The sequence below is a fragment of the Jaculus jaculus genome, chromosome 7 (assembly GCF_020740685.1).
Source record: "Jaculus jaculus isolate mJacJac1 chromosome 7, mJacJac1.mat.Y.cur, whole genome shotgun sequence".
NCBI classification, from domain to species: domain Eukaryota; kingdom Metazoa; phylum Chordata; class Mammalia; order Rodentia; family Dipodidae; genus Jaculus; species Jaculus jaculus.
In genome coordinates this window covers 150,045,195-150,070,178 of record NC_059108.1, presented here as the reverse complement: position 1 = coordinate 150,070,178, position 24,984 = coordinate 150,045,195, and the positions used below count along the sequence as shown (strand labels likewise).

The 24,984-nt window shown below is 46.5% G+C and overlaps 1 protein-coding gene across 4 annotated transcripts in view; it reads left to right on the top strand.

Annotated features, from left to right (window-relative positions):
- Eml1 (EMAP like 1) overlaps positions 1-24,691 on the top strand; it is a 143,941-nt gene extending 119,250 nt beyond the window's left edge. For all 4 annotated transcript variants that reach the window (XM_045153973.1, XM_045153970.1, XM_045153972.1 and 1 more), the window contains exons 13-22: positions 651-805; positions 4,441-4,566; positions 4,763-4,894; positions 6,667-6,734; positions 8,759-8,847; positions 18,730-18,827; positions 18,937-19,024; positions 20,368-20,463; positions 22,504-22,634; positions 23,257-24,691. In XM_045153973.1, the coding sequence (XP_045009908.1) occupies positions 651-805; positions 4,441-4,566; positions 4,763-4,894; positions 6,667-6,734; positions 8,759-8,847; positions 18,730-18,827; positions 18,937-19,024; positions 20,368-20,463; positions 22,504-22,634; positions 23,257-23,382 (1,109 nt within the window). In that variant the 3' untranslated portion in view covers positions 23,383-24,691. The remainder of the gene's footprint in view (positions 1-650; positions 806-4,440; positions 4,567-4,762; positions 4,895-6,666; positions 6,735-8,758; positions 8,848-18,729; positions 18,828-18,936; positions 19,025-20,367; positions 20,464-22,503; positions 22,635-23,256) is intronic.
- The last annotated feature ends 293 nt before the right edge of the window (positions 24,692-24,984 follow it).

Genomic DNA, 24,984 nt, shown 5'->3' with positions numbered 1-24,984 from the left:
TGTCACAGCACACATGAGGCTCATGTTCCTGAATCAGATCTGAATCCCCTGCAGTTCAGGAAGGGAGATCCATCACTCAAAAACTAGGTAGGGGCAGGAGAAATGCCTCAGTGGTTAAAAAGGCACTTACTTACAAAGCCTGACTGCCTGGGTTCAATTCCCAAGTACTCATGTAAAGCCAGATGCACAAAGTGGCACATTTGCAGTGACAAGAGACTCTGGTGTGCCCATGCTCATCACCCCCCACCCCATCGCTGCCTAGCTATTTTTCTTCTGTGTCTGTCTCTCTCTCTCTTAAATAAATAAATAATATTTTTTTAAAAAACAGATAGTGAAGTGTGATGAATGTGTGGGAGTGCTTTGCAGGTTTGGGAAACCCCGCCATCCTGTCCTCCTGGGCCACAGCCCGTGTTCTCAACCACACTCACCTGCCACACCACACTTTTCTTAATGACGGAGCAAATCCCTTCACACGTGCCTGGTGCTCTGTGAACTTCCAGGAGTTGAATTCTTTGTGGGGGATATATTAAAAGGATATTGTAATTTACCATATTGCCTTTTAAAACAAAATGAAATGAGATTTGAAAATGGACAGAGGCCAGACTTTTTGATACTGTGTCAATCAATGGTGACTTTCTTGGTGTGTTTAGGTACGAATCGGATAAGCTATGCAGTTCAAGGGGCCCACGAGGGTGGCATTTTTGCACTTTGTATGTTAAGAGATGGCACGCTGGTCTCAGGAGGAGGGAAGGACCGAAAGCTCATTTCTTGGAATGGAAACTATCAAAAGCTTCAGAAAACTGAGGTAAGTCACAAGTACTATGCAAATTCATTTTGAGCCTTCACCTGTCATCCAAAAGTTTTCTTTCCTTTTAGATGGCAACAATGTGGTAAATGCATGGAGGCTGTTTAAGTACAACTAAAATTGCACAGTTTAAAGATAGGAAACACTTCCCACGTAGGATGTTTTTATATTAGTAGTAGTCTTAATTTCCCAAGGGACTATTGCTTACATTTTGATCTATCAGGAAATTCTTTCCTCTCTTTTCAAGAATTGCCAGTGTGCTGCCTGTAGACACCGTTCCTGTGACCAGTGCGTATTGTGTTCTGGTTTGCACGCTTCTTGCTCACTGCTGACATGCTGTCTGGCACTCTGAAATGCTCTTCACCCCTGGGGTGCTAGTGAACAGCCCTGTCTTCTAGCAGGAGCCAAGAGCAAGACACCTGGTACCTCTGCACACTCACTGAGTTCCCTCGGTTCCAGAAGGTTATGAGTAGACATTGTAAAATTGGCATCTCTGAAGGGCAACCCTTCGTCACTAGCATAGGACGCATTGTAGGACTTCTTTGGCTTTGGAGTCAGACACAGGATGCATTTGCATGTTGTAGCAGAGGGAAGTGTGGCACTGTTTCAGGCAATAGGAAACTTTGGTTTTGTTGGTTGTCGCCTTTAATAAACGGGGGCTTTGGGCTGGAGAGATGGCTTAGTGGTTAAGGCACATGCCTGCGAAGCCTAAGGACCCAGGTCCATTCTCCAGGTCCCACATAAGCTAGATGCACATGAGTCTGGAGTTCATTTGCAGTGGCTAGAGGCCCTGGCATGCCCATTCTCACTCTCTGTCTCTCCTTTTCTCTGTCTCTAATAAATAAATAAAAAAAAATTAAAAAAGAAAGAAAGTCTTCCATCTGAATGTTGGAGGTTGCCCTCTCATGAAGATTTTAGTGCTATTTCTACAGTGGTGCAGCCACTAGTTGGCTTACCGTGTGCTGTGGTGCTCATGCAGGCCTTCCTAAGTAAACTCAGTGGGACACACACAATATAAGAGTAAAATAAGGACGAATTGGAAAGATGAAGGCGTTCAATAAAAGGCAATGAGGAGAAGGGGCCAAGAGAAGGTAATAGAAGGGAATTATAATAAAAAACATTATGTACATGTATAAAAATTATCAATAAACAATTTTTCAATTAGAAAAACAGATTTTAGTCTTGATTATATATGTAATATATGTATATATGTATACATATATGTACACATATACAACTTAATAAGTTTGAGACAGGATCTTACTTCACAACCCAGGCTGGCCTCGAACTTGAACTTGCTGTGTATTCCAGGAGGACTTCAAGCACACAGTGGTCCTCCTGCCTCAGCCCTCTGAGTACTGGGACTGCAGGCATGGGCCACCACACTTGGCTTTGTGGCTTACATTTCAGGTCTGTGCTGGCAAACATACTACAGACAGAGACCATGTAGGAGGGCAAGCTGTTTCTAACTATGTAGGCCTGGATGCCTAACCAGGCCCCTAACCCAGTGTTGTTATAGCAAGAGACTGAGTTCACTTTGTCATACCAAATTGCTTTTAGCAATTGCATATTGAAATAATTTTTCTGAACGTTTGGATTTTTCTAATATTTATTTATTTATTTGTTTATGAGAGCAAGAGAGAAGCAGAGTGAGAGGAAGAGAGAGAAGAGAGAATGGGCACACCAAGGCCTCCAGCCACTTCAAACAAACTCCAGACTCATGCTCCACCTTGTGCATCTGGCTTACATGGGTCCTGGGGAACTGAACAGAGGTCCTTTGGCTTTGCAAGCAAATGTATTAACCATTAAACCATCCCTCCAGCCCACATTTGAATTATTCTGTATGTTTATCAACATGAATAGTGAATTTAAAAACTAAATACAGTGATATGGCCAAAAATTTGACCATTTTAAAGTTACAGTGAAGTTTTAGGGACTTTATTCTAGGTGTTTTTGTTTGTTTTCTGCTTTGGTGATTTTTTTAGGGACTAATTATTTTTTAAATATTATCTGCCACTGCATTAACTTTTTATAAAACACATCAACCTTGCTGATTCAAGTAAGATATGCAAGATGTTTGTGGTTTAAACGGTAAAAGTAGGGGTTTGTAGAGCTGGCTTAGCAGTTAAGGCACTTGCCTGAAAATCCAATGGACCCAGGTCTGATTCCTCAGGACCCACATAAACCAGACGAACAAGTTCATTTGCAGCAGCTGGAGGCCCTGACACACCCATATTCTCCCTCCCTCTCTCTCTCTCTCTCTCTCTCTCTCTGTTCCCCCTTTTGCTCTCTGTCTTTCTCAAATTAAGTAAATAAATAAACAAATAAATAAAAAGTAAAAGTAGAGCACTTGCTTAACATCCATGAGACCCTACTTCAATCTCCAACACTGTTCACGCACATATGCACAAGTGTTAATGTCCATGACACTTTGTTCAGTCTCTCCTGCACACACACATACACACTAGTGTTAACATCCATGAGGCCCTACTTCAATCAGTAATACTGCACCACACATATGCATATTTGTTAATGTCCATGAGACCCTAGTTCAGTTTCTAACACCACACATACACGTACACAGAAGTGTGTGACCAGTCAGGTTTGGTCATGCACTCAACAGCTGGCTGTGGTATCTGTGTATCTTAGTACCTCTTCTGTGTGCATATAAGCCTGTCACAGAAGCTACCATATGACAAACACATTTTTAAAAATTTTTTTGTTTATTTTTATTTGAGAGTGACAGACAGAGAGAGAAAGAGGCAGAGAGAGAGAATGAGTGCGCCAGGGCTTCCAGCCACTGCAAACAAACTGCAGATGCGTGCGCCCCTTGTGCACCTGGCTAACGTGGATCCTGGGGAATTTAACCTTAAACCAGTGTCCTTAGGCTTCACAGCCAAGCGCTTAACCACTAAGCCATCTCTACAGCCCCAAACACATATTTCAAATGCTTGAGCTAAGTACTGGTGCAGGCCTGTAGCACTTAACAGGCTAAGACAGGATGATCACCTCAAGTTGGAACCCAGCCTAGGTCACATAGTAAATTCAAGGCCAGTCTGGGCTACATCGCAAGACTTTGTTTCAAAAAACAACAGTTTTGGGCTGGAGAAATGGCTTATCAGGTAAGCGCTTGCTTAGGAAGCCTAAGGACCCTGGTTCGAGGCTCGCTTCCCCAGGACCCACGTTAGCCAGATGCACAAGGGGGCACATGCGTCTGGAGTTTGTTTGCAGTGGCTGGAGGCCCTGGCGTGCCCATTCTCTCTATGTATATATCTGCCTCTTTCTCGGTCTGTTGCTCTCAAATAAATAAATAAAAATAAATGATGGGCTGGAGAGATAGCTTAGCAGTTAAGCACTTACCTATGAAGCTTAAGGACACCAGTTTGAGGCTCAATTCCTCAGGACCCACATTAGCCAAATGCACAAGGGGGCGCACGCGTCTGGAGTTCATTTGCAGGGGCTGGAGGCCCTGGTGCACCCATTCTCTCTCTCTCTCTTTGCCTCTTTCTCTCTGTCTGTCAGTCTCAAATAAATTAATAAAAATATTTTTAAAAAATAAAAAATAAACGAAAAAAATTTTTTAAATAATGTAATAAGATCTTAAATTTTTCTTTGCATAACTCTTCCTAATACAGATTCCTGAACAGTTTGGACCAATACGAACAGTGGCTGAGGGGAAAGGCAATGTCATCTTGATAGGCACAACCAGAAACTTTGTCCTGCAAGGCACCCTGTCAGGCGACTTTGCACCCATCACTCAGGTATGGTCCAGTAAACACTGAAGGGAGGGGTCACTCCTAGGTTTCACTCTGAAATGCCCTTCCTCTACTTCTGAGTGGCATTTGTCACCATTAGTAAGCTGGGAGGAGTGAACCCCTGAGAGTCACAGGACAGTCATCCCCATAGCTCCTCCATATCTTGGGTCCCGGAGAGCCCCTGTATTTTGGTTCTTTGTAGGGTCACACTGATGAACTCTGGGGGCTGGCCGTCCATGCCTCCAGACCTCAGTTCTTAACCTGTGGGCATGACAAGCACGCCACTCTCTGGGACGCTGTCAATCACAGGCCTGTCTGGGACAAAATCATAGAGGTAAGCATGCACGTGACATTTCTGTTTTTCTTATAAAATTCATCTGTAATGTATTCAATTTTTTATAGAAATAATGGTGGCAATAAATTGTCCCAAAGCAAATGTCATTTAATTTACGTCTTTTGAGTTACATTGCTTCTAACAATGTCTTGAGTGTTCTCATCCATATAATTCTGAAATTTACTGTTTATGTTTTTCAACAGCAAGTTAGCTTTTCCAAGTTGGTTACCAGGTCTCCTGGGTCTAGTCTTAACAGGCCTAAGAAACGCATGTGAAGGGCCTGCATTCTGCGTGGGCATGCCATATGCAAAATTTAGGAAGTACTCTGGGAACATATAGTTTAACTACCTTAACTTCTTGAGTTTGGCTGCAAAGAATGCTCACTGGTTTTAAGGTTAGCGTGTTTGAGAGCCTTACCCAGGGAGCACAGGTGTTGACCCCTTGCCCTGCATGGGAGGCAGGCGCACGCTCCTGAGCACTGCCGTTTACACGCCGACACCACGTGTCCACCGCCCTTACTCCTTGCAGCTGCCCTGTAGGCTGAAGAACTCTGGTTGTGCTCTGACTTTATTGATCGGGAAACTGAGGTGTAGAGAAGTTAAATTACTTGCCAAGGTCACAAAGTAAGTAAATGGCAGAGCTCAGCTTCTCAGCTCAGTGTGCCCACCCCCCCCCCAAAAAAAACCCAGGTTCTATCATGACATCACACAGCAGAGAGCCTGAGGCACATCCTTGGTTGCTTGTGCCCTGAAGACACGCACACCCCATGTGAGGAAACGGCCCTTCTGCAGAGCATAGGGTCATCCCCAGGCCCCCGCCCTCCACACCCACACAAAACCACTAGTGTATCCTAGGAGCTGGGGCTAGAGTCATGTCACCTCTCCGCCACTTTCAAAGGTTCCCATAGAGCGCTGCTCACTGCAGCCAGCTGAGCCTGACGGTGGAAGACCTGAGAGCAGGCACTGCCACCACGGTGGTGGCCAATGAGAGCAGTTCCATTGGCAGGATAGATTTCTCAGCCAACTGACAGCGTGATACACCATCTCCTTGGCCCACACCAGGCTGCTGACTGCTCTCGGCCCGATGCCAGGGTGTGGCCAGGACTGGAAGCCACAGCCCTGAAGTCAGTCCTGGCTCTTCTTCCATGGACCACACAGTGTTGGGCAGGAGCCCTGCACCGCCGTGTACAACCTTCGCCTGGAGAGTGCAGAGAGGCTTAGATGAGTGATGCTCACGCGCCTGCCTCGAAATGGGAGTGAGAGTCTGTGTGCCAGTCACTGGCGGGGCTGAGCAGGTGGCTTCCTGCCTGGGCAGAGGCGTCAGAGATGAGATGGTTGATAGGTAGCTGGAGCTCCTTTCTGATCTTGTGTTTTTAACTTGACCAGGAACCCCTCTGCCCCATTCTCATTCTCCTGGCCATAGTCGGTGGTGGTATCTTCAGACCGATAAAGCATTCCATTTGATGAGCTTCCGCTGAGCCCCAGTGCGGGGCCCAGCACACCAAGCATGGCTTGGAAGAAGTAAATGTGCGCGCTTGCATTTCATGTGACTACGGAGGACAGGACAGGCCACAAGACAAAGGAGGAAAATTCTGATGCCTACTGTTATTGAAATGTGACATGCAGCCAAGTGGAAAAGCAGTCCCTGTCTGGGAAGAAAAGTGGCTTTTCAAACAGAGCCCTGTAGTCTAAGGAGGGCGCGCCTTGCGGGTGGGCTCTGTGTTGTAGTGCTGTGTCTGGCCATCAATTTACACTTCCTTTACAATATTTTAGGATCCAGCTCAGTCTTCTGGTTTTCATCCTTCAGGGTCTGTGGTTGCGGTGGGAACGTTGACTGGAAGGTAAGCCCCAACTGGCCCGGCCTGTGCTTTCAGAGCTTTGGAAAGGAGCTCAATGCCCGACTTTCCCCCGGGAGGCTCGCTGCGTCTTCTCAGCTCCAATGACTTACTGAGAATTTAGGTCGAACTCCAGAGCAAAACTTAAAGACTGGGGTCTTTCCCATTTAGAACCTCAGGGAAGTCTGAGGAAAGCTAGGGACCTCTAAAAATATCCTCTCTCCCAGTCCCTTTCCCCATCTGCCTCCATTTCCAGAGGCTCTGGAGAGCTCCGGGAATCCTGTCTGGAGCCTGAGGGCGGCATAGAGCGCATCCCCGCGCAGAGACAGTTGCTGCTTTCTCTGGCCGTCACCCAGCACTGTAGACAGTGCTCAGATCCGCAGCCTCCTGCTCATGCCCAGCTAATACTTTCCTCCTCCAGTGCTGGGCAGTAGATCTGTGTCTGAAGCTAGCTTCACCACTCTACAGCAATTTGTCTGCCTTTACAGCGCCATGTCTGCAAGGCAGTTACATAAACTTCGAATGTGTTTCTTGTCTGTCAGTGATGATAGTATCACTGATGCTGGTGGCCAAAAGAAGCCATGTGCTTAGGACATCTGCTGGGATGTCTCATGGGCCATAGTGGAGGCAGTGATTAGGGTTGACAGATTTGGTTGTCCTTTCGCAGTGCAGTAGATTCAGCGGATGTGCTCCCAGGTCCCCACCGGATGCCTGAAACTGTCAGTAGCACTGAAGCCATGGAGTGTGGGTCTCTCCTCTACATACTTCCTTAGGATAGAGGTTAATTTAGAAGGAGGCATGTAAGAGTCAACAGTGACAGCTGCTAATCACGGGGTTAGTTAGAAGTGTGGAAGTCCTGTAAATATGGTTCTCTCTCAAGACCAATCCCTCTCCTGCCCTCCCATGACCCTGTCCCTTCATACACCCCATCAGCTGCTTGTGGAGGTCTAGACTCCACACATACTGCCCACCCCACACTCAAGGACCCGCCCTCCACCCTGGGCCAGAGCTCTCAGGAAGCTCAGACCATGGCTGTCTGCTGCTCCTCTTATGACAGGCCTAATACTGACTCTCCTGCTGCCCAGACCTTTCCCTCCTTCCATGTGCAAATGAGCAGAGGCACTTGCAGAGAGCCATGTACTGTTGCTTTCTTTAGGGAATGCTTGTGTCTAGAACTGTCTTTGGGTAAAAGCTGGTTATAGCTTTCTTTTTAGCACACTCACACTCTTTACCTAACCCTATGATCAGTAGGCATACATTGTGGTAACACTCATTGATCAGTAGGCTTACATTATGGTAATACTCATTGATCAGTAGGCTTACATTGTGGTAATACTCATTGATCAATAGGCTTACATTGTGGTAATACTCATTGATCAATAGGCTTACATTGTGGTAACACTCATTGATCAGTAGGCTTACATTGTGGTAATACTCTCATTGATCAATAGGCTTACATTGTGGTAATACTCTCATTGATCAGTAGGCTTACATTGTGGTAATACTTTCATTGATCAATAGGCTTACATTGTGATAATACTCATTGATCAGTAGGCTTACATTGTGGTAATACTCATTGATCAGTAGGCTTACATTGTGGTAATACTCTCATTGATCAGTAGGCTTACATTGTGGTAACACTCATTGGTCAATAGGCTTACATTGTGGTAATACTCTCATTGATCAATAGGCTTACATTGTGGTAATACTCTCATTGATCAATAGGCTTACATTGTGGTAATACTCTCATTGATCAGTAGGCATACATTGTGGTAATACTCATTGATCAGTAGGCTTACATTGTGGTAATACTCTCATTGATCAGTAGGCTTACATTGTGGTAACTTTCATTGATCAGTAGGCTTACATTGTGGTAATACTCATTGATCAGTAGGCTTACATTGTGGTAATACTCTCATTGATCAGTAGGCTTACATTGTGGCAATACTCACTGATCAATAGGCTTACATGTGGAAATACTGTCATTCCCCCCAAACAGCTTACTGTGCTTGACCTCTTGTTTACAACAGGTGGTTTGTGTTCGACACAGAAACAAAGGACTTGGTCACCGTGCACACGGATGGAAATGAGCAGCTGTCTGTCATGCGTTACTCACCAGGTCAGAATACAAACCATTTGCTATTCAGAATTCTTGCCAATTCCACTCTTCTGGGTAGATGTTTGTAAAGAAACATTTTCACAGGCTGGAGAGATGACTTAGTGGTTAAGGCACTTGCAAAAGCCAAAGGACCCAGGTTCAATTCCCAGGACCCACATAAGCCAGATGCACAAGGTAGCACAGCTTCATGGAGTTCGTTTGTAGTTGCTGGAGGCCCTGGCACACCCATTCCTTCTCTCTCTCTCAAATAAATAAGTAATAATATAAAAGATTTTAATGAGGAGCAATTTCACAACCTTCCTCAGAGGGAAACTTATCGCATGCGCATAGTCACGGCACTTGTGAGCTCTCCCTCGTTAGGCCACTGTGCTTCTGCCTGTTTCAACGCTGTGTGATGGAAACTTATCCCATGCGCATAGTCACGGCACTTGTGAGCTCTCCCCTCGTTAGGCCACTGTGCTTCTGCCTGTTTCAATGCTGTGTGATGGAAACTTATCGCATGCGCATAGTCACGGCACTTGTGAGCTCTCCCCTCGTTAGGCCACTGTGCTTCTGCCTGTTTCAACGCTGTGTGATGGAAACCTGGAACACAGACAATTAGACAGCATGCCACCGTGAGCCCTAGAGCCGTCACCAAATCCAGAGTGATCAGCTTCACCCCATTGCTTTCATCTGCTTCACACCGATGCATTTCCCAGGCTCTTACCATTTAAATTGTTAATATTGCTGTCAGTATCTCAAAGTTTTAAATAGCTTTGAGTATAGTGTACATCCCATAATATACCCATTACAAAGGTACAATTCAGTAATTCTTAGGAAATGTGTAGATTATAACCATCACCACAATATGTTTGTTTTGTTTTTTTAATTTTGTTTTGTTCTGATTTTGGTTCTTGGAGACAGAGTCTCACTAAGCAGCCCAGGCTGGCTTTGAATTCATGGGCAATCGTTCTGCCTCAGCCTCCCAGCTGCTGTAATTACAGGCCTGAATCACCACACTGACACAGTTCACTTTAAAATCTTTTCATCCCTCCACGCACATTAACCAGTTGTCTGTACACAGACGTACATGCATACATGCATATGCAAATGCACATACAGCCTGAGACAACCACTAATCTACTTTCTGTCCTTATCAATTGCATTAAACATGTAAATGCAATCACATTGTATATGTATCCTATTGCATTTGGCTCATTTCTCACAGAATAATGTTTTTGAGATCGATCCTATACCTATATCTATAGTTAATTGGTTTTTATTTGTGGAATAGTATTCCGTTTTATGGCTCTACTTCACTTTGTTTACTCAGCAGTAATAGACAACAGATTGATTCTGGATATTGATTAGGATGAACAAAGCCACAATACACATTCATGTACTAATGTCCTCTGTAGACATATGTTTTCATTTCTCCTGGGTAAATTCTGGTGAATTACTTTTATCTGTGTAACACAGTAAGCTGTGTTAATGTTTTACAAAATTTCCAACTGTTTTTCCAAGTAGCTGTACTGTTTTAAATCCCCACAAGTATCAGGTAAGCGTCTAATTTTTCCATGTCTTTGTCAACACTTGTTACTACCTGTTTTGCCACAACCATGCTAAAAGGGGTACCATGGACCTTGGTGTAGTTTTGCTGGAATTTCCCTAATGACTGTTAATGCTCAGCAATTTTCATATGCCTGTCAGTCATTTCTAGATCTTTCTTAGAGATATCTAGTCAAATAGTTCATTCTTTTAAGATTTTGGCTGTTTGTCTTACAACTGAGCTGTAAGAGTTTTTATTCTGGAAGCCCCACTAGGAGTTATAAATGTTTGCCCCAGTGTTGGATTCTCTTTTCACTTTCTTCATTAAGCCATTTGAAGAATAAAAGGTTTCATTTTGATGAAGTCCAGTTTATTCAGTTTTTTGTGGGTCTGGCCCAAGTTGGCGAAGATGTTCTCCGTGGTTCTTTGAGAAGGGTTTCCTTTTTTAAAATTTTTTCGTTTATTTTTATTTATTTATTTGAGAGCAACAGACAGATACAGAAAGAGGCAGATAGAGAGAGGATGGGCGCGCCAGGGCCTCCAGCCACTGCAAAGGAACTCCAGACACGTGCGCCCCCTTGTGCATCTGGCTTACATGGGTCCTGGGGAATCGAGCCTCGAACCGGGGTCCTTGGGCTTCACAGACAAGCACTTAACTGCTAAGCCATCTCTCCAGCCCAAGAAGGGTTTCTTACACTCAGGTCTTAGGTCTGTGATGCATTTTGTGTTTCTTTATGAGAACAGAGAGAAGAGAATCAGGGTGCATTTGTTCTGCACATAAATACCCATTTTTCCCCACACTAGCAGTTCCCTGATGATCTTTCTTGACATTTTCACCAAAGATCAGTACTAAAGATTGATGCTCAAATACCCAGCTCTATCTCCTTCCTCTGCTCATCCACCACTGCTGATGACTTTGAAATCGAGCAGCAGAGCCCTCCCTCCAACTTTGCTGTTTCCTTTTTTAAAATTATAGTGCTGCTTCAGGATCTCAGCATACGTCAAATTTTATAGAGAATTTTAGGATTTCCATAAATCAAATTTTTTCTTTGGCCTATGGGTTATTTAGAAACCTGTCGTGTAACCTCTGTAACCTTGGGTGTCCCCAGGCTCATTTCTGCTGCTGAATTTTAATCTGGCTTCATCACAGTCACAAAAGCTGTTTTGTCTGATTCATCATTTACGGTCAGCTTGTCAGTTTCTAACTTTAAAAAGCCGACTAGGAAAATGAAGCTTACGAGGGTCTTATAGGAACTCCTATGAATTTATAGAGGGATTCCACAGAGACTTCCTCTCCATCTTGACTGACAGAATCTCCTGCTCATGAACACAGCATGTCTCTCCATTTATTTAGACCTTCTTTAACTTTTCTCAGAATATTTTATAGTTTTGATGTACAATTCTTATAACGATAACCTTTTCATTTATTCCCAAGTTATTTTTGTAACACTGTGCATGGGGTCTTTCTGAGTTTTACTTTCAGATTTCTGGTTACTAGGATATAGAAACAAAATTTAATTTTGCCTATAGATTGTATGTCTTTTGGCCTGTGTGTGTAGGTGTGTATGTGCGTGTATGTATGTGCGTGTACATGTGTGTGACCCTTGAGGTAGTCTTCATCAATGTTGTTTCATCTGCAAATGAAAACAGTTTTACTTCTTTTCCAGGCTAGATGCCTTTAATGCTGTCTCCTTGACCATGTTAGTCAGCTTCTCTAGTGAACAGTTAAACAGGACTGACAAGGGCAGCTCTCTTGTCTGAAGCTTTCCTCAGGGAGAAAGAGCCTGCCGTCTTTTGTTTCTAGGAGTAAAGATTCTTCCTTTCATCTTTTTTTAAAAAAAATTTTATTTATTTATTTATTTATTTGAGAGTGACAGACACAGAGAGAAAGACAGATAGAGGGAGGGAGAGAGAATGGGCGCTCCAGGGCTTCCAGCCTCTGCAAACAAACTCCAGACACGTGTGACCCCTTGTGCATCTGGCTAACGTGGGACCTGGGGAACCAAGCCTCGAACCGGGGTCCTTAGGCTTCACAGGCAAGCGCTTAACCACTAAGCCATCTCTCCAGCCCTCCTTTCATCTTTTAAAAATTTTTTTTACTAGTTTTGGACATACTTAGTATGTAAACAACACATGTTGGTACCATCCTTTCCCTCCTCCCTGCCTCTTTTCCAGAGGGACCCTCCTCACTGGGGATGTAGGCCATCCCCATCGGGATTGTGGATCATGCATTATGGGGTCAGCTGTCAGTTATGAGTGAGAGGCAATGTCTCTGAACATAATGTCCCAACTTGTGGCTCTAAAAATCTTTCCGCTCCCTCTTTTACAAAGTTCCCTGAGCTATGCTGGGTGTGTTTCAAGTCTACTGCAGTGATGGGCACTTAGGAGCCTCTGGGTCTCTGCTTTGGTAGGTGTTGAGTGTCCTCAGGGTCTGTCTTCTTCACCCTGTGCTGATACCAGATTCACTGAGAAAGCAGCACTCTTGCTCATCTCCCCAGTTCCTCTGTGGTTTCAGCTGGGGCTGGAGTGGAGTGCACTGGGTTGTTTATCTCCTCAGGTCCTGCACCCTTTCATTTTAAGAAGAAAAAGAAAGTTCTCTTTCATTCCTAATTGTGTTAGTATGAATGAATGTTGGGATTTGTCAAATGCTTTTTCTACATCTATTAAGATGAACATAAGGTTTTGTCTTTTTTGTTGTTGTTGTTCTAGCTCAGGCTGACCTGGAATTTACTATATAGTCTCAGGCTGGCCTTGAACTCACAGCTCTCTCTTAACTCAGCCTCCCTAGTGCTGGGATTGATGGCATTTGCCACAACACTCAGCAGGGAGAAAAAAAGAATAGGTGCACCAGGACCTCTGGCCACTGCAAACGATTCCAGATACACGCACCATTTTGTGCATCTAGCTTTGTGTGGGTACTGGTAAATTGAACTCTGTTAGGCTTTGCAGACAAGCCCCTTAACCACTGAGCAATTTTATCCTTTTTTAAAATATGGTGTATTGTATTAATTTTCCAGTGTTAAACCAACTTTACATTCCTAAGAAAAACACTATTTGGTTATGATGTTTAACCCCTTTATATGTTGAAGAATGCTATTGATTAATACTCATGAAGGATTTTACATTGTGCCTATGAGAGAGATTGGTCTGTGGTTTTCTTGTGATGGCTTTATCTTAGGAAAGTGCTGCTCACCTCATGGAGCATGATAGGACATGTTCCTTCCTCCTCGATTTCCTGAGTTCGTGAAAGAACGATTTTCTTTCTCTTCTTCTCTCATCTTTTTGTTTGTTTTGTTTTGTTTTTTGAGGTAGGGTCTCACTCTAGCCCAGGCCAACCTGGAACTCACTATGTATCTCAGGGTGGCCTCGAACTCACGGCAATCCTCCTACCTCTGCCTCCCGAGTGCTGGGATTAAAGGCGTGCACCACCACTCCTGGCCTCTGGTGGTTTTGAGTTTATTTTGTTTTGTGATTTTTTTGCTTTTTTTTCTTTTATTAGTGTGTACAGGCAGTGTACGTAGTTTGTGTGCAGATGCGTACGCCCTGTGCACATAAGAGAATGTCAGATATCATCTTCTTCCACAGTATTTACTTGAGACAGAGTATCTCACCAAACCTGAAGCTGTCATTTTGTTGTTGTTGTTGTTGTTTTGGGGGAGCTTGTTTTGTTTTGTTTTTTTGGTATTTTTTTCAATCAGACTTGTCACCTCCCCAAGCACTGGGGTTATAGGCAGGTGTGGCTGCACCCAGCTTTTTAGGTGGGCGCTGAGGTTTGAACTCAGGTCTTCATGATTACACAGAAAGCTCTCTTACCTAATGAGCCATCTCCTAAGCCATAGGGTTGTGTTGTTGTTTGTTTTGTTTTTGTTTTTGTTTTTGTTTTTCAAGATAGGGTCTTGCTTTAGCTCAGGCTGACCTGGAATTCACTGTGTAGTCTCAGGCTGGTCTCACCTCAAACTCATAGCAATCTCCTAAAGGCATGTGCCACCATGCCCAGTCTAAGCCCCTGTTTTTTGTTATTGATGTTGTTTGTTTTTGTTTTTGAGACAAGATATTGTCATGTAGCCCAGGCTAGCCTCTAAATTGCAGTGACCCTCCTGCTCTGCCTACAGAGTGCTGGACCTCTCGGTCTATACCACCATAGCTACCCCTGGCTGGCATGATTTGTTTAGTAAATATCTAGTGGAAATAATACAAATTCAGTGGAACTATCTGGGCTCTGTTTTGGGAATGTTACATCTAGTTTTATTAAGACAAGATCTCTCTATGTAGCCCAGGCTGGCCTCTGCTGTGCAGTAATCCTCCCTGGCTGTGCCTCATGAGTGCTGGGACTACAGACCTGCATGACCACATCCAGCTCCATGCTTTTCTTGTAGAGATCTATTCAGATACTACTTAACTTAACTTGACACTCATTATATTTGCTTTTAGTCTCTGAATTTTTCTGAGGTTAGTCCTGAGTAACAAATCTTTCATTCCTGATTGTGGTCATTGGTATCTTCTTTCTTTTTCACTTGGGCATTCAGACAAAACCCTGTCAATTTTGTTGATTTTTATAAAGAACCAGTTTTTGGTCTCAATGATACTTTTTGTCCTAATATTTGTTATTTCCTTCCTTCCATTTGATTTATGTTTAGCTCTTCTCCTTTTAGTTTCTGATGGTGAAAGCATGGGGTATTTATAAGGGAACTTCCTTCTAGCACAGATATTTAAAGCTACACATTTCCCTGAGGCGCTGCTTGAGCCCCGCCCAGACACTTGCACATGTGTCTTCCTTTCCCTTCTGCTCACAAATATTTCCTTATTTCTCTAATGATTTATTCTTTGGCCTACAGTTATTTAGAAATATTTCATCCTGTTTCTATATATTTGGATTTTCTTGTTTGGTGTATTTCTGGTACTGATTTCTAAGCTATCTTCATCATTGCCACAGACTATTTCAACTGCACTAAGACTTATTTTATGGCCTAGAATATGGTCCATCCTGGAGAACATTCTGAACACTGGAGAAGAACGTGCTGTTTGCCATCTTGGGTGGAGTGTTCTGGTCAGTTGAAAGAGATTGGTTGATCATATGAGTGGGTGGACAGCGGTGCTTAAGTCACATGGATCCTGCCAAGGGTGAGGTGTGGGATCTCTGGCCATTGTCTCTGCGTGGCTGATGTCCTTTCCAGTACTGCCAGTTTTGCTTCCTGTGTCTTGTCTGAAAAGTTGGACGGAAGTTGGCCTCAAATACCCTGCAGCCAGGTGTCTGTCCTCTGACCCAGGCCGGGGCACAGGTTTGAGAGCATCACAGCAGGTGTGCCCGGCTTCACAGGCCTAGCCTGGGGCAGCCAGGAGGACGCAGACAGCTGTGTCCTGTCCCTCCTGCATCTGCGCGCTCGAGAAGTGGCTCCCATCTGCAGATCTAGCTCCACCCAACCTCAGCTGTGACCTCAGGCCAGTAGAGCTGTTGGCCCACCGAGCCACCGTAGAGATTGTCACTTTCCGCAACAGTGCTGCTGGGCCTGTGCTGAAGACTTTGTAGTGAGTGGCATGCTCTGGTCCCAGAGCCCCTGATGGAACCTCTGTGTCAATCAAGCTGCTGGGATGGGGACAGCCCCAGGGAAGCACAGCATGGCCACACCGGCTCCTACTTGGAGGGCGGCAGATTTCAAAGGCAAACACTTTCTTGGTCAATTTCCAGAATGTTCACATGGTACTGTGGAGTTGGGTAGTTTCACCATTGCTTAACAGGGAAAGGTTTCACCAGCCTTTCCACATACCACAGCGTGAAGGCTGGTCCTTTGTCATCATGGCCCCACCAAGTGTACATGGATGTCTCATACTGTCAGGTGTCACATTTTCACTCAGAATCCAGAAAGACACTGACGGTAAGTCGCCAGTGTGTCTCCTAAGTTTCATTTAGTCCATAGGGCCCTCCTGTCTCTTAGTAAACCTGTTGAAGAAATTTTCGCACTCTTCCTGGAGCAGTTTCCACACTGAGTTGTGCTGTAAGTATCCCATGAGATGCTTGGTGTGTCCCTCTGTCCCCTGTATTTCCTGCAGAGATTCTTGGTCCTATTCAGGCTCTGTGTAAGTTGGTGCACCAGGTAAAGGCTTGCCTGTCTGTGGTATTAGCAGCTGTGGGTGGATGGCCCATGCCCACATCCATGACAGCATGCACACCGGTGATTTTCCAGTGCCAGCTTTTCTCCTCATTTATTAAACACAACTTCTATAGAGAGGAACTTCCCTTCATCTGTTGGGTTACTCAGTAGCAGATTTCATACAGGAAAGTTGAAATAAATGCCCTTTTTATTTTCACTTTACTTTTTTTGGTTTCTCAGTTATGGACATAGGTCAGCAGCAGAGTGTTGGCCCAACATACTTGAGACCTTAGTAACACCCTCAGCACTATAAATTAATAAATAAGTAATCAATAAGTTATTTTCCAGCTTCCAAGATGAGTTTTCCCTCTGCATTCCCCAGCAGTGACCAATACATTGATGGTGGCAGTTTTTGTACATTTATGAACTTAAGTGTGCTGTTTCTATGTGTTATATATAGAGAGAGACCAGCATACGTGTCGCTGACTGGTGGCGGTTATTTTGATTGGCTCCTGAGTCCTTTGGACATGACCTTGGTAGCCTTTAACGCTTGTTCCCTGGTATAACATGGGGTTCCAGAGTCTTCCTGTACGTGCCCTGCTTCAGGCCTGTTTGAGCCATTCCTGCAGGGTGCCCTGGCTCTTTTGAGGTTGAAATGGGGCTTGGAGGCACAGGGTACTCAGAGTGTCCGCTTCTGCAGTGCCGGCTCTGGAAACCTGTGTGGCCTTGGGTAACTTAGTCACCCCAGCCCTATTGTCACTCCCCAAACATTGTTGTGATGGCCTCTACCTCATTCACTTGTCACAAGGACTGGTACGTTAGGGAAGTTTCAGTAGCACCTGGCCCATAGCAGGCATCGGGTACATGGTGGCTATTCTGGAAGTGGCAATTATCATTGTTATGGCTATTAGCCCCGAGGGCTTGTGGTCAGGTGAACAGACGGCGGAGTCGATGCAGCCCTGGTTTCATTGCAGCTCCCTGGCCCTCCCTGGCTGGTGGCTGTGGTGACCCCAAGTCCCTGCCTCAGTGGTGCTCTGTCTGCCTCATCCCTTCAGGCTTCCTCATTTCCACAGGCTGCTTCAGCCTCCCTGACCTAGGCTTGGACTTCCGTTTGCTGGTAGCCCTAGGCCATGGCCTTTGCAATGGGAGAGAAGTGGAGTGTGTACCAGGGGCTGCCAGGACCTCACAGATGCTGTCCAGGGAGCCCTGCCCATGGCTGTGGAAGGCAGCATGTGCTGTGCTTCGTGGATAGGGAAATGGCTTCTCTCCCCTGCCTGCCCCAGCTGGCAGTCCAGGCTGGCCGGAGGGACCCACTCCCTCTTCTCTATTCCAAATCCCTGTGTAGCATCAGCTCCCCACTGTGATGTTGCTTCCTATACCCTTTCGTTTGCCCCTGCTCAGAAAAGGCCAGGATTTCAAGACCAGCCTCCAGCCTCTCTTTCCTTCCCCATGTCTCCTGGGTACCACATCAGCTACAACAATGCTTATGCTGCACTATGCTTGCTGCATGCTCGCTGCCTGGCCCCACCAAGGCCCTGAAACAGCGAACACAGCGAGGAGGGGCCCAGGAAGAGGCAGGTGAGCCGCAGGCAGGCCCTGAGGAGAGGTAGCCAGGGGCCCGTGCTCCAGGAGGAAAGCTGTGGCCATGGAGGTCAAGGAACCTGGTCTCCTCCCTGCGGGGCTCAGGGCAGGGACAGCCGGAGAGGATTTTATAAAGTTGCATTTTGAAACTTTGTAATCTAATTCCATGGGTAGTTTTCAAAAGAAAACTTTGTAAGTGGTACAGGACTCATTTGAAAGCACTTGTTTCTCTTTGAAATAATTCATTTATCCAGTTACTTTGTCTAAATCTGTGATGATGTAGCAGCTCCTTTCTCTTCAGTGGGACAAAATACCCCAGAAGAAGCCACCTAAGGAAGGAGTTTATTTTTGCTTACAGTTTCAGAGGGTGGTGGGGAGACAGGGCAGCAGGAAGCAGTGTCATCATCACGTCAGCATAGGGAAGGAGAGAGCAATGAATGTCAGGTTCACCTGGCGTCCTGCTTTTCATACAGTCCAGGAACTGTATGACGGGATGGTGTCACCTACACTTGGGTGAGTCCTCCCACTAATCCAGAAAATCCCTCACAAACACAACCATAGATTTGTTTCCATGGTGATCATAAATGCTGTCAAATTGCCAACTGTCACAGGTGGCAACTAGCATTTTCTCTTGCAATGAATGAATGTTTGCTTTTAACATTTGACATATGATCTGTTTCTGCAGATGGGAATTTCTTAGCAATAGGCTCTCATGACAACTGTATCTATATTTACGGAGTTGGTGACAATGGGAGGAAATACACAAGAATTGGCAAATGCTCGGTGAGTTTTTACCGTTTCTCACAAACACACGCTCTCTCACTGTAGCAGTGTGGCTCTAGCTGGAAATCAGTAAGCCATATGAGTCTCATCCAGTGTTTTTCTCCCCCAGGGTCATTCCAGCTTCATCACCCACCTGGACTGGTCTGTGAACTCACAGTTCCTTGTATCGAATTCCGGGGACTATGAAATCCTTTTCTGTGAGTAATAGCCCAGGCACCATCTGGGTTTAGATGACATGAGATGTTCACTTGGAGACCTGGATGGGTCTGTGCCAGACTCAGGCACTGAGGTCACCCATGTTCATTGGCTCCCTCCTCACTGAGTGTAGGAGCTGGCCCCATGGCCTCCTAGATCCTTCCTGACACTGGAACACCAGGTTTGGTTTGACAGGGGGCTCTGGTCAGAGAAGATGCAGGGCCCACCCTGAGGAGGAGGCAGCAGGTCTGCAGGAGAGTGCCTGGGGTGGACAGATGTCATAGAATTGAATGTCCAGGGCAAAGGTGCCCTTCCAAGAGGGCCAACCATGAGCAACAGAAGCCCCAGGACCCTCCTTGTCCTGTAGCCCCTCCCTGGCCAGGCTCTGTATCTAAGCAGGACCTAGGGTAGGGGAGGGATATGGCTATATTTACTGAGTGCCTACTATGTGCCATGGCCTGAGCACCTGCTACACTCTGGGCAAAGCCACCGTGGTTGTGGCACACGAGAAGGCCTGGTCGCCATGTACTGGAAGCTACAGACAGAACAGTGCTCTGTGCCGACACTTCCTCATGCTGCACACCACTTCCTGGCGTGTTCTCTTTTATGAATATATCAATTAAGGCTTACATGCCGGGCCAGGGACAATGGGCAGTGGGTGAGGAGGAAGTCACACTTCCTGAGCCTGTTGCCCGTTTTTTAAGAAGCTGGGGCAGGCAGGGGAGAGAAGCCATGTTCCACGACAGACCTCCTCCAATGGGGAAGGCGTTCGCCTAGTGTGACCCCTTCCCGGTCTTACCTGACACAGGTACAAAATCAGGGTGATGCTTTTGAAGGATGGCCCTCACTTTTACCTGCTCAGACATGGTCTCCTACTCCATTAGTGAGACTCATTCAAAGAATAAGCAAGTCACCCTAGAGGTTTGGGCACTTGGTATGACTGGTTTCCATTCCTAACAGAAGAGGCTGAGGGACGCTGTGTGCATGTGTGTGTGTGTGCGTGTGTGTGCGTGTGTGTGTGTGTAAAGAGCAGTTCAACTCAGAGGCAGAATAGGCTTCGGGCCACCAGTGAGGACACTGAGCAGCAAAGGGAATGTTGGGGGCCGAAGCCTGTCACAGACCAGAGAGGCCAGGATGGGATTTGGCAGAGCTGTGGCCTCAGGGAAGGAGATGGAAGAAAACAGGTGGCTTCTGCTGAAATGGGCCATCAGCAGTGACCGTGGCTCCCAGGGGTGAGAAGTGAGGGTCCTTCTCCAGATGGAGGCAGGGCTCTGAAGGACCCTGCCTGGCCCAGGGAGACCTGGAGCCTTGGCTGAGAAGTCATCAGGCTGTCTGGTCTTCCCAGGGGTTCCGTCTGCCTGTAAGCAAGTCGTGAGTGTGGAAACCACGAGGGACATCGAGTGGGCCACCTGTACCTGCACCTTGGGATTCCATGTCTTTGGTAGGTGTGGCGGTTTGATTCAGGTGTCCCTCATAAACAATGTGTTCTGAATGTTAGGTCCCTAGCTGGGGGCAATTTGGGAATTAAAGCTTCCTGGAGGTGATGGATTGTTGGGAGCAGGTTTATGGATATTATAGCCAGCTTCCGCTTGCCATTGTTTGGCACACTCTGCTGCTGTCCACCTGATGTTGGCCAGGAAGTGATGTCCACCTTCTGCTCATGCCGTCAGTTTCCCCCTGCCATCATGAAGCTTCTCCTCGAGTCTATAAGCCCAAATGAGCCCTTTCCTCCCACAAGCTGCTCTTGCCGGGTTTTTTCTGCAGCGACGCAAAGCTGACTGCGGCAGGGCTTCTGCAGGCTTCACTGGCCTAGAGCATGGACGTGCGGCTTCTAGAGCGTTTCTCTAATGGCTGTGAGATCATAAACCATAGGTTTTGTCTAACTACTCTGCCCTGCCTGGGCCCAGAAACACACAGCTCCCCAGCGTCAGGCTAGGTGGAGTGGGCTGGGCCAGGGCTTAACCCTTTCAGTGGAACAAGATGGGCCCTGAGAGCCGAGTCCTGAGGCCATTCTCAAGACCCAGGCAGGATGTGCCACGCGTTCTTCATGAACCATGTGGCCCCTGCAGTCTATTTACCATTATTGTATTTTCATACTTTATTTATTTTTTTTTTAATTTTTATTAACATTTTCCATGATTATTCGTACTTTATTTTTTGAGACACGGCCTCATCTAGCACGAGTTGACCTGGAACTCTGTAGCCAAGGCTGGCCTCAAACTCATGGAGGTCCTCCTACCTCAGCCTCTGGAGTGCTGGGACTAAAGGCATGTGCTACCACATCAGGCTTATTTATATATATTTTTATCCTTAACCTTAAAAATTTACTTTCTTCAAAATTTAGCTTAGGGGGGATATGATGGAGAATGCAATTTCAAAGGGGAAAGTAGGGGGAGGGAGGGTATTACCATGGGATAATTTTTATAATCATGGAAAATGTTAATAAAAATTGAGAAAAATAAATAAATAAATAAAAATTTAGCTCAGGAATATATTCACAAGCTGGATATGGTGATGCACGCCTTTAATCCCAGCACTCGAGAGACAGAAGAGGATCACTGTGAGTTTGAGACCACACTGATACTACATAGTGAATTCCCAGATCAGCCTGGACTAGAGTGAGACCCTACCTCAAAAAAAAAAAAAGAAAAAGAAAAGGGAATATATTCACAAATAACCTAAACTAAATTGCCACAACCTAAGAGAATTTTTCTTTTTCTTTTTTTATTATTATTTTTAATATTTTGTTTATTTTTATTTATTTATTTGAGAGCAACAGACAAAGAAAGAGGCAGAGAGAGAGAGAAAATGGGCACACCAGGGCTTCCAGCCACTGCAAATGAACTCCAGACACATGCGCCCCCTTTTGCATCTGGCTAATGTGGGTCCTGGGGAATTGAGCCTTGAACCAGGGTCCTTAGGCTTCACAGGCAAGCGTTTAACCACTAAGCCATTTCTTCAGCCCCTAAAAGAATTTTTTAAAAGGCAGTATTTGTAAACTCTTTTCATGAGTGACCAGAAGTGAGTAAACTGATAGGAATTCTCCAGTCCCCTCAGCACGGGAATTTGTTCCCTGGTGTTAAGTGCTAACCTTCCCTAGGTCACTTTGGCTGTCAGGTAAGGAGACCAGGCCCCCACGTCCCCTGTGGCATCCAGGACTAGCCTTCCTCACACACTTTGAGGGCAGTGAAAAGAGTTAACCTCAGAACCAGTCATTGGTGCTGTCCAGAAAGGCTCCAAGCTGTCATGGAGATGCAGTGCCACGAAGCACTGGGCAGCCCTGTGGGGCTTCTCAAGTCCAGCCCAGTGTGAGCAGTACCCGGGAGCCCAGGAGAGGCCAGGACCCAGTACTGAGCATCCTCCTGGCTCTTAATTCTAAAGCCTGGACTTAAGGTAGTTTTTGTTCCCTGGCAGCTCAGCAGTCACGTGTGCAGGGACCCTGTGACCTGCGGTTCCCAGTGCTGTTTGTGTTCTGTTCTAGGAGTATGGCCAGAGGGCTCAGATGGAACCGACATTAATGCTGTCTGCCGAGCCCACGAGAAAAAGCTCCTGTCCACGGGTGATGACTTCGGCAAAGTGCATCTGTTCTCCTACCCCTGCTCACAGTTCAGGGTGAGGCCCTAGCTGCCGTTCTTTCTTCCCCCACAGCGTGCGATAGTGGCTGCCGTGCTGAGAAACCAAATAGAAACGGGCTCTGAGTGAGGGTTGCCAGCATATGATCCTGCCGATCTGCTGCTTGAGCACTTCTGGGGCTCCCCACTGCCCGCAGGGAAAGCCCAACCCTGAGAAGGCCTCCGAAGCCCTTCGGGTCCAGGATGTCTCCTCTGCAGCTGTAGGCCCTCGCCCTCCTCCAAGACCCCTCATCCCCACTCTAGCTCTGAGGAGCTCACCCGACCCAGTCCTCAAACACCTGTCCTGGGCCTCCATGGACCTGACTGCACTCCAGCCAGAGGCACCCCCTCACCCTCACCCAGGCAGCTGCCAGCCCTGCCCTTGCGCCAGCCTCTCCGCTGCAGCCCTCGTGGATGTGGGCTTGTCATGGGCTTGCTTTGTCCCCACCTGACCCCGGGGGCTCCGTGGAGCTCATTTCTGTGTCCGTGCGGTGCTCCCCACACACAGCAGGTCCGCATGTGAGGCCTGCTGAGCAGGCAAAGAGTGAATGTGTTAAGGACTCAAGCACTTCCAGAGGCCAGTTAGCTTTTCATAAGCTCTCCTTCACACCATGCTTTTGCAGGCGCCAAGCCACACTTACGGTGGGCACAGCAGCCATGTCACCAACGTCGACTTCCTCTGTGAGGACAGCCACCTCATCTCCACGGGTGGGAAGGACACGAGCATCATGCAGTGGCGGGTCATTTAGTGTCCGCGGAAGCCTGGGAGCAGATCACGCACGTCCACGAAGACAGACTCACGTTCCGCTTGGTCACTGTGATTTCTGTTGTGTCTGAAAACTCGTACAAACCTCAGGAAAACCCTCTCTCTACCAGTTACCTTAGCTTGGGGAGCCAGCGAGTGTCACCCGGAGAAGCACTTCATCTCCACCATTGAAGCACAGTGCAGGAAGCGGTGCGCATTGGGCAGAGAAAAGGCCCGGGGCTACCTGGTAGTGTCATCAACAAGAGAACAAAAGGTACTGGCTTTTTAGTCGCTTTTCTATGAACTCTTCAAAAATGGTCACAGAATGCCTTTTAAAAATATTGTATATAGTTGTCACTGTTTCTCCACCTAGCTTGCTAAGTCAGATATTTATGATAATAATGAGGTACCAAACCAGGATTGCCGTGGACTAACTGGTCCTGAAAGGATGAATCACGTGAGTTAAGAGCGTCACCGAGTCAGGAGTGCAGCCAGGAGGCCGTCCTCATCACACGGCCCAGGGTTTCCCTGAGCCCCCGTGAGGATGGGGGAGCCGAGCCCTTTTGGCAGTGTGTGGACGCTACCGTGCTCCGCTCACTCCGTCCTGCCTGGACACAGCCAGCCTCTCAGCACCACCACGAATGGTCCCCGCCCCCGCACACGTGCCCTGGCTAATGGCTGAGCAACTGGCCACCAGCCTGTGTGTTTAATGGCACGATAGGGTCGTGGGATAGTCTCGAGTTCAGCAGCTCATAGTAAACGGCCACCGCCGGGCCTCGCCGCGCACACGCTGCACAGTGTGCTTTGCAGCAGATGACCAAGCGGGCCAGGTGGAGAGGGGTCTCTGCAGTCTGCCGGCGACCACGGGGTGCAGATGTCACAGAGGCCCCGGGAACTGAGGGCAGCTTCCTTCCCTGCCTCTTGTGCGTGGACAGCTCTCGGCAGTGTGGCATAAGGCTGTGTTCTGATGAGTAGAACGCAGGTGGCGTAATTGTCCAGAAGGCCTTACCCACTGTGTGACAGACTGAAGTTATTGTTTACACTGGGGACTGTATCTCGGATTCTGAAATAGAAGAGTCATGAACAGACGTAAGAACGAATTCTAAGATTTTCACTCATTCTAAACAAGTAAACGAAGGGAGCACTGCTTGTGTAAAGTGGCTAATGAAGGACATTTGGAAACATTTTTCATGACATCTCCAGCCTGCTGTGAAAGCGCAGGGCACCAGAAAGTAATATGTACTGGAGACGAGTCTGTTTGTATGTATCCTTATCAAATCTATTCTATAATGAAATAAAATCTGAAAAGTGGATTTCTTATTGACCTATATTCATGAAAGTATATAAATTAAAATATTTAAAATTAGATATGATTACCACTATATTCTGTTTCCTAGATAGATTATTTACTCACCTGGGTTGTTTGCAAACACAGCTACACTTTTCACATGGTGTGAAAGTCTTCATCAAATGAAACAACTCAAGGGCTCAAAAAATTTGACTTGCCAGGAGCAGTGGCATATGCCTTTAATCCCAGCTCTCAGGGAGGCAGAGGTTGAAGGATCACTGTAAGTTTGAGGATAGCCTGAGGCTACAGAGTAAATTC